At 45.4% G+C, this 14,707-nt stretch overlaps 1 protein-coding gene across 2 annotated transcripts in view; it reads right to left on the bottom strand.

The window, feature by feature from the left end:
• The window catches only part of MAML2 (mastermind like transcriptional coactivator 2), a 331,700-nt gene extending 317,573 nt beyond the window's left edge, over nucleotides 1-14,127 (bottom strand). For both annotated transcript variants that reach the window (XM_045790814.2, XM_045790816.2), the window contains exon 1: nucleotides 12,286-14,127. In XM_045790814.2, coding sequence (XP_045646770.2) covers nucleotides 12,286-12,798 — 513 coding nt within the window. In that variant the 5' untranslated portion in view covers nucleotides 12,799-14,127. The remainder of the gene's footprint in view (nucleotides 1-12,285) is intronic.
• Between the last annotated feature and the right edge of the window lie 580 nt (nucleotides 14,128-14,707).

Below are 14,707 nucleotides of genomic sequence, written 5' to 3'. Positions count from 1 at the left end.
CCATAAGAGTCTTTCCCTTTTCATTTCACATTTTCTATTTCATGAATTATTTCACAAGGGTACTCATTCTTTACCCACAGAAATGTTCCAAGTGTGGCTAGGATAATCTAGGCAAACAAAAGCAGTATTTCCTCTAAAAATAAATTTAATGAATCAAACTCCAGGCCTACAACTGTGTTTTTCATACTGGAACCCAAAGCTCCAACAAACAGGGTCAGCGATGGAGTGATTTGCTCATGACTCCCAGGAAGAGTGTTAAGCAATGAACAGGGCTGTGCGCTCGGCCTTCGCCACAGCTGGACCTTGCTCCCAAGATTACTTCAGATCCTCCTCACTCGTATTTCCTTTAAAAAACAAAACATCCTCCCCTTGTCACCTTTCCTTCTTTCAGTTCTTCCTGACAGACCCATTTAAAGGAGAGACTGAAATGTGAAAACCAAAAATGACATACCAGGGAACTTATTCAAAGTGTAGTCACCCACAAGGGGCCTCTGAGGTGATCCAACCCACTCACCAGGTGCCCCTTATTGTTTTTCCAAGAAGGAAAGTAAGTAAAAAGACTTGACTAAGTTGCTGACTAGTTAGTGTCACTAGGCCTTCGACATCCAATTCCTAGGCCAGGACTCTCTTACCATATCACTGGTAAGCGTAGTAAGTAGAATATGCGGAAGTGTAAGGTGGGAAAAATGAGGGACTTAGACTAATGTGCTGCAAAAGAAAGGAAAGGAAAGATAAAGAAAAGAAAGAAAAGGTGAGTTCAGAAACACTGCTCCTCAAGACGGAACACGCTTACTCTTTTCCCTGCACGCCGTTGTAACTAGCAAAGTCTTCTGCGACCTAGAAGATCGAATGCAATTACACTGCCCATCTATATTGGCTATGCTGTTTGACTCTCCCAAGGGCAGCAGAGCAGTACAAGGGGAGTGACGTCTTTATGAGGTTAACCCTTTTCTATTTTAAGGGAAGACTACCGAAGGCAGGTGTGTTCCCTGGAGCGTAACAAGAACGCTGGAGATTTGGTAGTTAGGAGGAATGACGGCACCAGGCCGTCATCCAGGAGGGAAAAAATAAATTGCTGTTCGGAGGAATGGCGAGCTGGGGGAGCCTCTAAGAATGTTGATGCACATGAAGTGAGAGTGACAAAGATGACGAAGAGAGATGACAAAGGAAGGGGGGCTTAAATTAGAGCCCAGTGAGAAGGGACAAAGGAGCAAGCCAGGAAAGGAATGTTTGTGCAGCTCCACCACGGGCCAGACCACAGGCTAGGTGCTCTCGCGTATTATCTCCTTTAATCCTCGAAAGCTTTGGCACAGTTGCTACCACCAGAAAAAGCAGAAAATGAGTCTCAGAGATGTTAAGTAAGCAGTGCTGGGGTAACATGTCTAACAAGGGGGAGCCATCGCCCCTGCTAAGGTTTCCCAGCTCTGATTCAGTTAACCTTTGCTAAGTTACAAACCACCCCAAAAACATAGTGGCTGCAAACCATGATGTGATGCTTCCCATGATTCTCTAGGCTGGCTGGATGGTTCCTCTGCTGATTTCACCTGGGCTCGCTCACTCATAGGGCTGCATGGAGTTGGAGGACATGCTGGCACGTGACGGCCTCCCTCTCGTGTTGGCAGCTGGTGCTGGTCAGTGACAGGGGTACCTTGGTCCTCTGCGTGGGGACACTCCTCCTCCAGCTGGCTACACCAGCTCCCTTATAAGGTGGCCTCAGTGCTCCAAAAAGCTTCTTTTTTAAAACTACTTTATTGAGGTATGATGGACATAAAAAGCTGTATGTATTTAATATATACAACTTTGTCATCTGGGGATAAGTGTACATCTGTGAAACTATCACCACCGTCAAGGCCATAACCATACCTATCAGTTGCCAAGGTTTTCTCCTGCCCTCTTTATTAATTTTACTATTATTTATGGTAAGAACATTTAACATAAGACTTTCCCTCTTAACAAATGTTAAATCAAGGAGGGCTTCTTAAGCCCATCCTCACAAATAGCACAACATCTTTTCTGTCAGATACCACTGGTTAAAACAAGTCAGAAGACCATTCAAGATTCAAGGGGGGCAATGGCATCTAGGTTTTAATGGGAGGAGGGATAAAGTCACATTACAAAGGGGCATGTGGGATAGAATCATTGTAATCATTTAAAAGACAATCTAGTAGTCTCTAAACAAGACTATTCTAAACTCCTTGCTCCTTCTACTACCAAAATGTTACTAAAAATTCCCAGATTGCCCCTGTTGTTTTTATAGATTATAAAAAGTCCTTAATAAGAGGCACTTGCGTGGCACAGTCGGTTAAGTGTCGGACTCTTGTTTCAGCTCAAGTTGTGATCTCAGGATCGTGGTCTCAGGGTGGTGAGATCGAGCCCCAGATGGAGGCCTGTGTCAGGCTCTGTGCTCAGTGCAAAGTCCGCTTGAGATTCTCTCTCCCTCTCCCTCTCCCTCTGCCCCTTCCCCCACTACACGTGCTCTCCTTCTCTCTCAAATAAACAGATCTTGGGATGCCTGTGTGGCTCAGTCGGTTAAGCATCTGCCTTTGGCTCAGGTCATGATCCCAGGATCCTAGGGTCGAGTCCTATGTCAGGCTCCTTGCTCAGCAGGCAGCCTGCTTCTCCCTCTGCCTGCCCCTCCCTCTGCTTGTACACTCACGCTCTCTCTCTCTGACAAATAAATAAATAAAATCTTTAAATAAATAAATCTTTTTTTAAAAAGTACTTAATAAAAGGACAACTCTTTATAACCTGGAATAGAAAACTTGGGGTCTAGCCCAGCCTCTACTACTCTTTTAAATGGGCTTTAATTTTTTTTCATCTCTGAGTAAAGAATTTGGTCTGTTTTCTAAGGCCTTATGCTACTCCATAAATTGATAGAATAGTGTCCTATTTTCAGATCAGTATGAACTAGACGTCTTGGGGGCTGGGCAGGATGGAGATGAGAGATGGCTAGAAACGAGATGGCTTGTATTTAACATACTTCCTTTCATTGCTGTGGGTACAGAATTTGGAAGGCAGCGAGCAAAGGAATTACTCCTTCCCACGGTTGGTTAAAATCTTCCATGATCTGGGTGCTGCTCTGACCATTTCCCTTTATTATACCAAGGATTGGAGTACAAGTCCTTGCTCTAAGGGCTTCTAGACCTGGTTAGCCTGAACAATTCCTACGCAACGCACACTCACACCAGAGAAGCAGACAGTGGAGGTGAAAAGGCTCCTGAGCTGGTGTCTTCCTGAGGGAAATGCTTAGCTGGGAGCTCTCTCGGAAAGATATTGTTGCCTTGTCTGTGGAAGATCAAGTTCCCAAGGAGAAAACTAATGTTTAATTTAGCACAAAGACAGCTCAGAATCTCTCTCTGGGGGACTGAGCCTGCAAAGAGATCCACATGCAAAGAACCTAAGCGAGAAAAGGAAGCTCTCTTTGGTGCAGTGGCCACAGGACTTGGGCGCAAACTTCACTCAACTATTGCCTCTGCCTGTTGTTTCTGTCAGGAGGACCGCTGCTCTTTCCTGTTTACTTTTATGTCTGTACTTTGTACTTTTTCAACACTTCTGTGAAACAACCAAATGGGATAATACCACTAGCACATGCTTTGGCTGTCTGAAATTACATGGTGCAGTGTGGCAATCAAATGTGCAAGCCATAGCTGGTTTAGCAAGTATTGGTCCACTTAGGTGAACAACAACAACAAAAAAACTTCGTTTCTCAGCTGCTTAGCCAGAGAATGCTTTCGTTTTTTACGTAATTGAGACTCCTGAGACCTCCAGAAATGAGCAGTGCACATTCATTTAAGTATGGCAATCATCATTCCAAAGACACAGTACAGGTACATACTGTATTCAATTAAGCCACATCTTTGCACTCTGGTTACCACGGCGTTAAAAGATTATACTGCGTATCCAAAAGTCTCCTGGTAAGTTATTAGAAGTTGTAGCAAACTTTTGCCTGAAGTAAATTTTCTGAAAAGGAAAAAACCAACACGAACAAAACCAAACCCAGGCATGTAATTAACTTTCCATTCAAATCCATGAGCACCACCTGAAGAGAACTCTGTCTCGCAATGAGGAATTCAAGGTGTTGGGCTGCATGTGGACGACAGTTATCGGTGTTGCTGGGAAAAGTCCACAAATAAAACTCAGCCACATTTCTGACAGAAGAGACTTTTTAAAACGACGATGTTAATGATTCTCTATCAACGTATGAACCTGCCATGACGACTCAGGAAGAACACTGTTAAAACAATATAAAACAAAACAAACCCAACATGAGGTTGACTCTACATTTCCTAAGAATATTACACTTCGAGAGGAAGAGGGGGATTAAGTGTGAACGATGGGGAATAAACACACTAACCAAAAAATTTTGACTACATTCTTTGCTCTGAGTTAAGACCAATAAATCCATCCTTGCCCAAACATCATCCACCCAACAAGACTATTCCTATTCTTATCCTGTCACTTCTGCAGAGAAACATCATGCTTTTGATTAAGAATCATCCTCAACAAAACTTGCTTTGACGCCTTGGCAACATTTTCCTCGCGTTTCTTAGGGAATCAACCTTTAGGTGGTACTGAGCAAGGAAGAGACTCTAAGCGAAGAACCACATCGAGGCGTGAAATTTTCCACACGCCCCAGGTCAGGGGTGGGAAGAGGACAAACTCCTGCTGCCGTTCATTTGCGGTTGCAGTGAGTTAACTGATTCCTTAGTGACTTGAGCCAGGAATCTGGCTTTCAAAAGCATAATTTTAAATCTCCACAGGAGGGAACTTCTAACTCTTTGTGTCTCGGTGACCAGATTCACTTAAGAATTATTCAGCAGTCTGAATTAATAATTCAGCTAAATTGGTAAATTTGGACTAATCAGTTCTAATGATTCCAAACTCTCAATAGACGGTTTAAATTTCTCACTTACCCACAAAGCCTACATGCCACACTTGCTAGGTAACTGAATGGAAAACCAACCTCTATTCCAGAAGAAGTCAAATAAACACTCCAGTCAAGTTCTAGATCAGAGGTCCTAGAATCCCAGGAATGGAAGGGTTATTCATTGATCCTGTTCTCAAGAGGAACACTAGTAAACTCATGCCAGGGAAATGTAAATCTATTCCCGATGACATCTCCATATTAAACTGCTTAGGGATACTGGATAATATGGCATCCATCACTAACCATTGTAATTAATATTAAAGAGAAAAGCCTTGCCCCCACAAAATGCCTCTCACACATTCTGAAGATGGGAATCCTGAGCTGGAAAAAACCACGAATCTGGCTCAGGCTCGTCACCTTTCACAGTAACAACAACAGCTAAATTTTATTGAGCCTCTACTAGGTGTCAGGCAATTACCTCATTTAATCAACAACCCCGAGTAGTTCTATGACAATCATTCCATTTTACAGCTGAGAAAACTGAGGCAGAAGAATTTAATTAGTCTCACCCCTGACCCCAGGCTCTTAACTGCTATGCCGCCTTGCCTCCTTAAGCCAATTTTCACACCTCTATTTCCAACCCTATCCACACCCCTCTTAGCCGTAAATACTAAGAGGGCAAAGGCTGTATCAAATTGCTCACCATAGATACATTAACTTTCATGGCATAGAATTACTGCACAACAATTCTTTATCGAATTAATAGATAATTTCCAAGCTCTATAAAGCACCCACGTCCACAATCTTGTTATAAAATTTCAGGACCTTTGCTAAAATCATTAAGACCTGTAGAGAGCACAGTGCATGTAAATACTATTATTTGACCATTTTCATAGCCATTCCTTCAGCAATTTGGTAGGGCCCAACTCTCTAGCCTTCTTTAAGACTTGTGGAGAATATATGAACATCTCTTTTCATCCCCTCTACAAGGAAATGAAATAGCTTTGAATTTTTCACATCTGCCCCTTAGATACATGTAGAAAAAGGTTGAAGCTGGCAGCCATAGAGAGCCCATTCACTATGGTCAGCATCCCAACATCATCACACCTTCAATCAGAAGGTGTTGGCTTTTCTCCTCTGCCATCTTTTCCATAGGGTACCTTCCCTGTGCCGTGTGAACATGCACCAAATAGGGGAAAATGGTATCCCACTGAAGCTTAGGGCAAGTCAAAGATACAGAACACATGTGCATTAAAAAGCAAGCAAGCAAATCTCAGAGGCCATCTGGAATCACAGCTTCTCAGAAGTTTCTGCTCACAATTTTTTTTTTTTAATGAAAAGACTTTTGCCAAGTTCATAAACCAGCAAACTCATTTGTTGGGAAGATAAGTTTACACATCAAGAGGAGACACGTTTACCCACAGGGCAATTCTTATTTGCACTGGAAGGCCTAGCGAGCCTGGGAAGAGAGGTGTGTGTTCTGCTTCTTTTCGTTTCTCTTCTGTGTCTAGTGAGCATGCTTTTAAAACCATCTCCTTTCCATGCCAAAGGCCATGTCATACGGTATATAACTCACCGGGAATAAGGGAAGTGTGTAAATAGCAAGGCATTAAGCAGCTCAAGGGACTGGAAGATAGGTAATACAGAACACTTAGGCAATGTGCTCTGAGAAGAGGCTGCTGGAGGGGAAGTGTAATACTTGTCTTCAAGTGTATGAAGGATTATTATTGCTTCATAGATGCTGACTCCTCTGAGCCTTCCTTGCTCTACCATTTTCCAGGGCTGCTGGTGTACTCTTGCCAGAGCTTCAGCCCCTCCAGGAAGTGGATCAGCCTCACCTGTGCCCCTCACTGCTCACACCCAACCCTGTCTGTCCCACACCTGATGTTGATACCCATCTGCCCCCCGCTACCCCATCCCACATTTCCGCACGCGCCCTCCTCCCAGGCCCTGCTGCTGCCCCAGGTCTGAAGCTCTCTCCTACCGGCTCCTAACAGCACTCACATTTTGAGCACCTACTGTGTGTCCGACACTGTGCCCGCTGTTCTGCTGTAGAGCACTGGTTTTGTTTTCCAGATAAAGGTACTGATGCCCAAGAAGAAGAAATTATTTCCCCAAGCTCATAAAGCTAGTAGATGTGAAGTGGGATCCGAATACAGGTCAAAATATAAAATCTGGGCGCTAAATTCTTCCATTTACTATTTCTCTAAGCCTCAGTTTCCTTATTCGTGAAGTGGGGCAAGTGTTGCTTACTCACCGGGTTTTTTTTTTTTTTAAGGCATTATATAAAATATAAAAGTGCCTGGTACATTCTAGGGCTCAATAAGTATTTATTCCTTTTTTCTTCTGATTTTCTACATCAGTTTTGGTCCGTTCCACCTAGTTAGTACTTGTATTGCTCCTTTATCGATGTGGTCTTGATTTGCCAAACGGACTGGTAAACGAGCAGGGACTATGTCTTTAGCCGCACTTCTCTCTATTCTCCCACAGAGCCTGTTACAGTGTGAGGGAAATTAGCATGAAAATGCAGAAGAAAGAATTTGGAATTGTTTTCATTAAACATGATCCAGCCTACGAACATATATAAGGGCCTGGAATAAAGAACAAGGAAGTAGAATCCACTCGGGATAGCTTCCTTGCCATGCACGGCAGAACGGATGATTTTTTTAAAATTTCCGTCCAGGCTTTTTGAGATTAAACAGCAGCGCTAAAAACACACACACACAACAACAACAATTAAAAACAAGAACAGCTAATCATAGCTGCTCTTTTAGTCATATTTAATTATTATGTCTTAGAACATTTGAAAACCCATGTTTGTCTTGGTAACTTACAAAAGGTTTACAAGCATAGGGAAGCCACACAATATTAAACTGTAAGGTTTAGAACTCTAAGGTTTGAAAAACATCACCTAACAATGACATTATTTCAAAGAACACAGATGCCTTCTGTAAACAAACACTGACCCAAACAAGCAAGGCATCTTGGTTGACATAACAGCCCTCGCTGTCAAAGCAAGCTTTCTGTCCATTTTTGAAAAAGGATTGTACCAACTTCTCTCCCCACTTGAACTCTTTTGCCTTTGTGAGATCTTATAATTATATTTACTTGAAAGAAGTAGTAGGAAGGTCTTGGAGAGATAAGAACTCTCCCTTTATTACTTTGTTCTGGAAAACAGAACAAAAATAGGTCAGTTCTTAAGGAAATGATCGCTGCATATATAAATAATGTAAACACTCCTATCACTGTCCTGGGGAGGATATTTATCATGTAGACAGCTAGAGACACCCAGATCTGGCCAATGAACTGTTTCTGTTCTCAAACCCCCACTTACAGCTCTCAGACTGTGAACTGTCAATTGGAAACTTGATTATTATCAGTTAAAAATAACCAGGGAACTCTGGCAATGATTTAACTTGTTTGACTTTCTTAAGCTAACAATTAACATTTTAGACTATTGTTGACAAAATATTTAACTTTCCCATGCCATTTGTGCAAACGACTTTTCTAATATTCCTTAAACTCTCCGGTGGACACACCTTTCCCAAGCTGCTCTGGTCCGTGCCAGGGCCTGTAAAGGACATGCGTGCAAAGACCCTAAACACTTTCACAACATTGTACATTTTAACTAAGATTTCCTGGGACCTTCAGGAACACTTAAGTACACTGATAACTCAGTCTTATCTTGGCAGCGCTAAATTTGAAGTACCAATCCCTCTATTTACAATAAAAGCTATTTCACCATTTAAAACAGACAACTGAAAGCTTAAGTATACTTTTAATCCCTGGAAAAACTGGTATTATGATTCGTTGCTTAGTAGTTTATTATTAGCAATACTAGTAATAATGCCTTGCATTTCTGCAGTGCTTTATTTTCCCCAACGCCTGTTCAGAAACGTAGATTCATTTGCTTCTCTCAACAAGCTAGGACAGCAGTATTGTTCTCTCTGTTTTACGGATGACTGCTAAGTAACTTGTCCTAGGGTAGTGAGCTGGTTAGTGAGCAAGCAGGCACAGAATCAAGGAGGCAGACTCCTTGTCTGATCTGCTTTCTTTCCTCCACACAACGTTAGAGAAAAGATCATCTCTGAAGCCAAAGATGACTTGGAACCACTTATCTATCCATCCTAGCAACACAGTCTATGCAACAGAAAAAAGAGCTTGTCTCAGGCAAAAGGGAAAGATTAATAATGAACCTCAGAAGCTCTAAACCGTACTGTTCCATGGACCAGCAATTATTCAGTTTCACAGTTCATTCAAAGATTCAAACATACTTCACCAGAAAATGATTTAGTGCCTAAAGCCTGCTCCAAGTGGTTAGAAATGCATATCTGCTCAAAGCCCTATAATCCAGGCCCTCTGAAAGGCCCTGTTCCTGCTGTCTCTGCAGCAATGGGGCTTCCCCTGAACTTGTACTTGAGCTAAACGAAGAAATTGGCTGAGTAAGGGCTGCAGAATTAGGCTCTCAATGTGGAGAGAATTAGAACTGGCTTGGAGGTTATTCTTGCATTGTTCTTGAAACTTCGGCTATTGAAAAAAGCTCAGACGTTATATACTTCCTGCAGTACAAAAGCCCTTAAGTCAACGCGATCCCACGGACCAGAAGTTCCCTGCCCTCCACGTTCAGATACGACTGACCACACACTAGGCGTTGCACTAGCAAGTAGGCAGCACACAGAGCTTTCATCCGAGGACACGGTGCTTATCTGATTTTAGACGATCAATATTCTCTCTCTCTTTGAAAGGACCTTTATGGCCACTTATGGCATACGAATTAACTATTAAAGTCTACATTCAGCACACCCAGACAGAAATAAATCTGGTTACGGACACAGCAATAAAATTAAGAAAGAATTCTGCCACTCATTCTGCGCAAAGGCCCCTTTAAATTAATAGTGTTTCTGAGAATAAGAGGAACTCGCGTGAAGTGGGACCTGCAGATCTAATGGGTTTGATGAATCACTCCCCAATGCCCAGGCCTCCCTTCAAACACAATGTTATCAGGTTAATACAGTACTTGCATCACCATCTCTGAGCACCATGCTGAGTAACAAAGCTCCAAATTTAGAAGCTAAAATGGAGAAGGGAATTTCCAATAACCAAAAGGCGGGTGGTGGATCAACCTTTGCAATGTCACACGTTTTCAATGAAAGGCAACCATCAGAAATAAACTGTTCTTTTTATTCCTAACTCACATGGCACCTCTCATCATCACTGTGCTTGGAGAGGGGTCTCCTCCAAGGCAATGTTTTAGGAGATGGCTGGTGGTTAGGAGGGAGAAATCAGACTCTCTCTTAAAACAGGAGTGGTACAACAGCCACCTTTGGCTCCTGCACCAACAGGCCTTCAGTTGGGAAAGGTAGGACCCCATCCTCTCACTTCCGCCCAGCATGGATATTGCTATGGTAAAGTCACACTAACCACTGAGGTTGGTTGGTTTCATTTTGCATCCCAACCCCCCGCCCCTGCCGCCCCAAAAAGAGGCAGCCTCATTTTACTTCCACGTTGGAAAAAAGCAAAAATCCAAAGAACACGGCCATAAGCAGACATGCCACCTTCCTTGCAGAGGCTGGGATGTGAATGCCACCTCCAGTCTTGGCACCCAGGACAGAGATCAGTCTTTTCCACTGAAAAAGGCCAGGCGCCTCCTCCCCTGTATCATCCCCAGAAACACTTACCAGGAGACTGCGAAGCACACAAAGCAGTATTATTGGGAGACTTGCAGACAGATTATAAATTTACTGGGGACAATCAAGGCATTTAGATAATTTTGGCTGCAGATGCCAGTGACACACACATACATACAAACCTCATTCTTCTCTCCATTCGAGTGATTTCCCCCCACCCCCACTCCCATTCACCTTAGCAGCTCCCTTTCACAGAACAAACTCCCACTGCTCTCCTAGGGAATTCCAGGGAGAGGTGGGGATGGAACAGGTGGTAGGGAAGGGAAATTAGGCCTTTTAGCGCTAACAGGACCCCACAGGTTAACTGCGTTCTAGGATGAGACAGCAAACACCGGGCAGTTGTTAGCAGTTATTTTTCATCTGGAGTTCGTGCCAGGAAGTTGCAGTTCTAGGCAACCCAAACAAAATGTGTGTGTGGTGGGGCAGAAGACCACTATCCTAGCTCCCAGAATTTCTGGAAACTTCATAACCACACACCCAGGCTAGGGATAAGGGGGAGCTACAAAGAAGCATCCAATAGGCCGGGCTAGGGGGGCATCCTCTCCCTAGAGCTCCTTTCCAAGTTCCTTTGGGAAAGGAGTTCGATGTGCTGCCCTCCTCTCCTTTGGGCTTTTTGAGTACTTTTAGACTTGCATGGCCATTTCCTGTTGCTGACTTTCATTAGGGCTGGCTTGGGTACACTGGAGCTGTGCTGTGAGCGGACACAGAACATCAAGGGCCCCACAGACCTCAGAAACGGAGGAAGCCTACAGGGCTGCGGGGCAGGGCTCCACCTTCTACCCAGAGGCCACTGGCCCAGCAGCTCCAGGGGAAGCCGGCGCACGGCAGGCAGTCACCTGACCAGGACTGGCACCAAGAACCAATGATTCAAGGGATACTCCCTCTGGGATGGGGTGTGTCTGTGCCTCTGAGGAAGAACTCCCAGCCAGAAACTTAATCAGAACTTTCAGGTTTGCTGTCCTGTCAGCAGGAGTGGCCGAAGACAAGGTACTTCCTTGGATGATAGCGTGTAAACAGCCCCTTTGTGCCTGCCCACTGTCATGAATGCTGCTGGCTGGCGCTACCTGACTGTAGTGCCGAGGAAGAGAAGCTAGGTGGGAGGGCGCGGTGGGGGCATCCATGGGAAATCAGGAGTAAGCCTCTCAAACACATTCCCTCACTAATCTTGGGGAAGTTTCCCCCACATTTCGCTTTTGACTGAGGGGATACTCATGGAACTTCTCTGTTAGACATCGCCACTTATGGTCTCTTAACCCAAGAAGAGGCCATTTCAAAGGGGGAGGGGGAAATGGGAAAAGAAGGAAAAGGCTTTGATGAAGGTCACCTGGACTGATAGTTGCATTCAGGCTGAGGAATGGCTTGCTGGGCCTAATCAGAGTGGCTAGCCAAAACAGGAGGCTCTGGGGGGACAGGGCCTTCCTCAGTGGCTCACTCAGATCTTGCTGGCCTGTAGCCCCCTCTTGACTCCAGAGGGCCTCTGGAGAACTCGGGCTATCTACTGCCTAAGAAACACCCTACGAGTGTAGGAAAACCCATGAATGAGCACCAGCAGAACTCAACGAGTAAGAGTATAAAACTGCACAAACTGCACACCCAAGGGCCTTGGAGGTAGTCAGGTAACATCTTGGCCCTTCTCATTGCTGTCCACTCCACCTCAGGCCAAGGCAAGCTCTACCCTCGCAAAAGGCCACCGGACCACAGCCAGAATCATGAGAAAACCAGGTGCCTTACCGCAATCAGGGCTGAGTTCCTCTGGTCCCCAGGGGTCGAAGCTTGTGACTGCTGCTCCCCGTCGATCCCACCACCGCCACCATTATTGCTACTGTTCAGCAGGTGCTGCTGGTGGTGATGGTGATAGTCTGGTGGGGGCGGTGGGGCTGCTGTCGCTGTTGCTTGAGAGGCTGTAGGAGGGGCAGCAGGGGGCGGTGGAGGGGCTGTAGTGGTGGCGGCAGTGGCTGTGGCCTTGGTGTGTTTTCCAGCCTTCCTAGCCCCCTGGCCATGCTGTACCAGGCTCAGGAGCTGCAAGGTGCTCTCTCTTTCCCGGTCTGAACTCTCAGCCCGACCACGTTCATAGCGTCCTTCACAGCTCAGGTGGTGCTGGCGGCAGACAGCGATCCGAGCCCGGAGGCGCTCCACGATAGCACTGTGCACTCTCGGGGTGACTGAGCCCCCTCCAAGGAGCCCCGCCCCAGGGGCCCCCCCCAGCCCTCCTGTGGGGGCCTGTGGGGGCGCTGTGTCCCCCATCTTACTGGACACAATGCTGCCTCTGGGATGGTGAGGTGGAAGGAGGCTACTGCTGGCTATTGCAGGCAAATCTGTTTTTGACAATGTGAGCTCAGTGTTCAGGGCCACATGAATAGAGGTCTTCAGAGGTTGGGGGGGGAGCCGTGGAGAAGGTGTGGGGGAGGGGAGTTAGTAAAAAGAGGGTTAGGAGACAGAACAGAAACCAATCGCAGAGGATTAGTTGGAAACAAACCCTTATCAACTTACTCTAATTGCATTTGACAGCTCTCGAGAAGTTGGACAGAGTTGGTGGGGTTTTTTCTCCCCCACCACACTGACAAGAGCGACTAGGTACTTTGTAAACACACGATCTGGGGGTTAGAGCAAGAATTCAGGGATTGTCAAGCCAGAGACAGAAACAGACAGCAAAGGGAATTGAGAGAGGTATTAATAGAGAGCTGGACTCCCCCTCACCTAGTTGTTTCAGAAAATCTTCTATGGGGATGTTTCTGCAGAGAAACACATCTCTACCGCCTCTATGTAACCTGCAGCCTTTACTTTTCCTCGGGTTAGAAAAAAAAAGTGCTGTTTCAGAAAATTTTCGAAGTCAATGTTCAGAATGTACAAAAATCAAGAGAGACTGTCTTTTGGCTTTTAATTTTTCCTCCCTTTCCCTTGGCTCCGGTGTTTTCTCCTCTTTGGGGGTACTGTAGGATGTTGTCTTCTCCCAAAAGAGGGAGATAGCTTTTCAATTGTTAACAATGTCAGTAATTGGACTTTTGGACCATGCTCTTTTCTTCAGCTAATCCAATCACCGGTAAAATCCTCATTCCCTCTAAGGTTTCCTAGTCTTAAATGAAAGCAGTCTGAAGTCGCTAGCCACTGAGAGAGATCCTTCAACACATTTTTTCTTTCCCGCTTACGCTTCCTCACCCCCGGCTCTATTCTAATACAGTATCAAGAGAGACAAACTCTTCCGAGAGTAATTTACAAACGATGGTCAAACTTACAAACTTCCAGCAAATTGCACCGAGTCATGTCCAGCCACTTTTCTGTCCACTTTTGTACATTCCATCCCCGGCCAGTGGATCTGAGGGTCTGGACTCGCAATAAGCAATGTGGTTCTATCGCTTGTATTGCTCCGCTTTATAGATGGAAAAAAAAAAAAAGTAGCTTGTATTTTCCTTTCTCTTTCCCGTCTGTTGTTAGCCGCTTTGCTGACACTGGCTCCACTGCCCGGAGTCACGGCGATACACAGGCTTTCATTGTGCTCCGATAGGAGAGGGAGAGAAAGAGAGAGAGTGAGACAGAGAGGGAGAAAGAGAGAGCCAGCAAGCTGCAGATGGGGGCGGGGGGGAGGGGGCGGGCGGGAGAGCTGATCCGCGGCTCCCTGGTGGAAGGCTGGTGCCACTGCACTAGTGAGTAATTGCAGCCAGGCACCGGAGAAAGGGGAACGCAGAGGGCCTCCCAGTGGCCGAAGAGGTAAATCCCAAAGCCTGCGCGTGTCTGTGGGGCTCGCTTAGCCTCACTTGGCTAAGTGGGGAAGGCTGGGGAAATTCCCCAACCTCTACACAACTACTTCACCAGCTCTAAATGTTTAAGAAATTCCCGGCCAGGGAATGTATTTTCCCTTTCAGACCTACATTATGCCCCTCTGAAGGATATCATTTTCATTTTTCAATATGTTGTAAATGACACCACTGAGCACCCTAGCGAGAGCTGGGTGAGCACCGAGGAAATGTTCATTAGTATAATAAGGAAGACGGGTGCGTGTTGGGAGGGGGAGGAGGGCGGGGGTACAGAGGAAATCGCATTGCTAGCTCTGAAAGGGCAGGCGAGTGTCTCTCTACCTGCCTGCCTGTTTTGTGTGTCTTTGGGTAAGTCAACCTGGGTGATTATAAGCAAATCTGTAAGGATAAATAAAATATTT

This window comes from Ursus americanus, chromosome 16 (genome assembly GCF_024610735.1).
Source record: "Ursus americanus isolate L20-20 chromosome 16, mUrsAme1.1.p, whole genome shotgun sequence".
Classification (NCBI taxonomy): domain Eukaryota; kingdom Metazoa; phylum Chordata; class Mammalia; order Carnivora; family Ursidae; genus Ursus; species Ursus americanus.
This window is presented reverse-complemented; position numbering and strand designations above follow the sequence as displayed.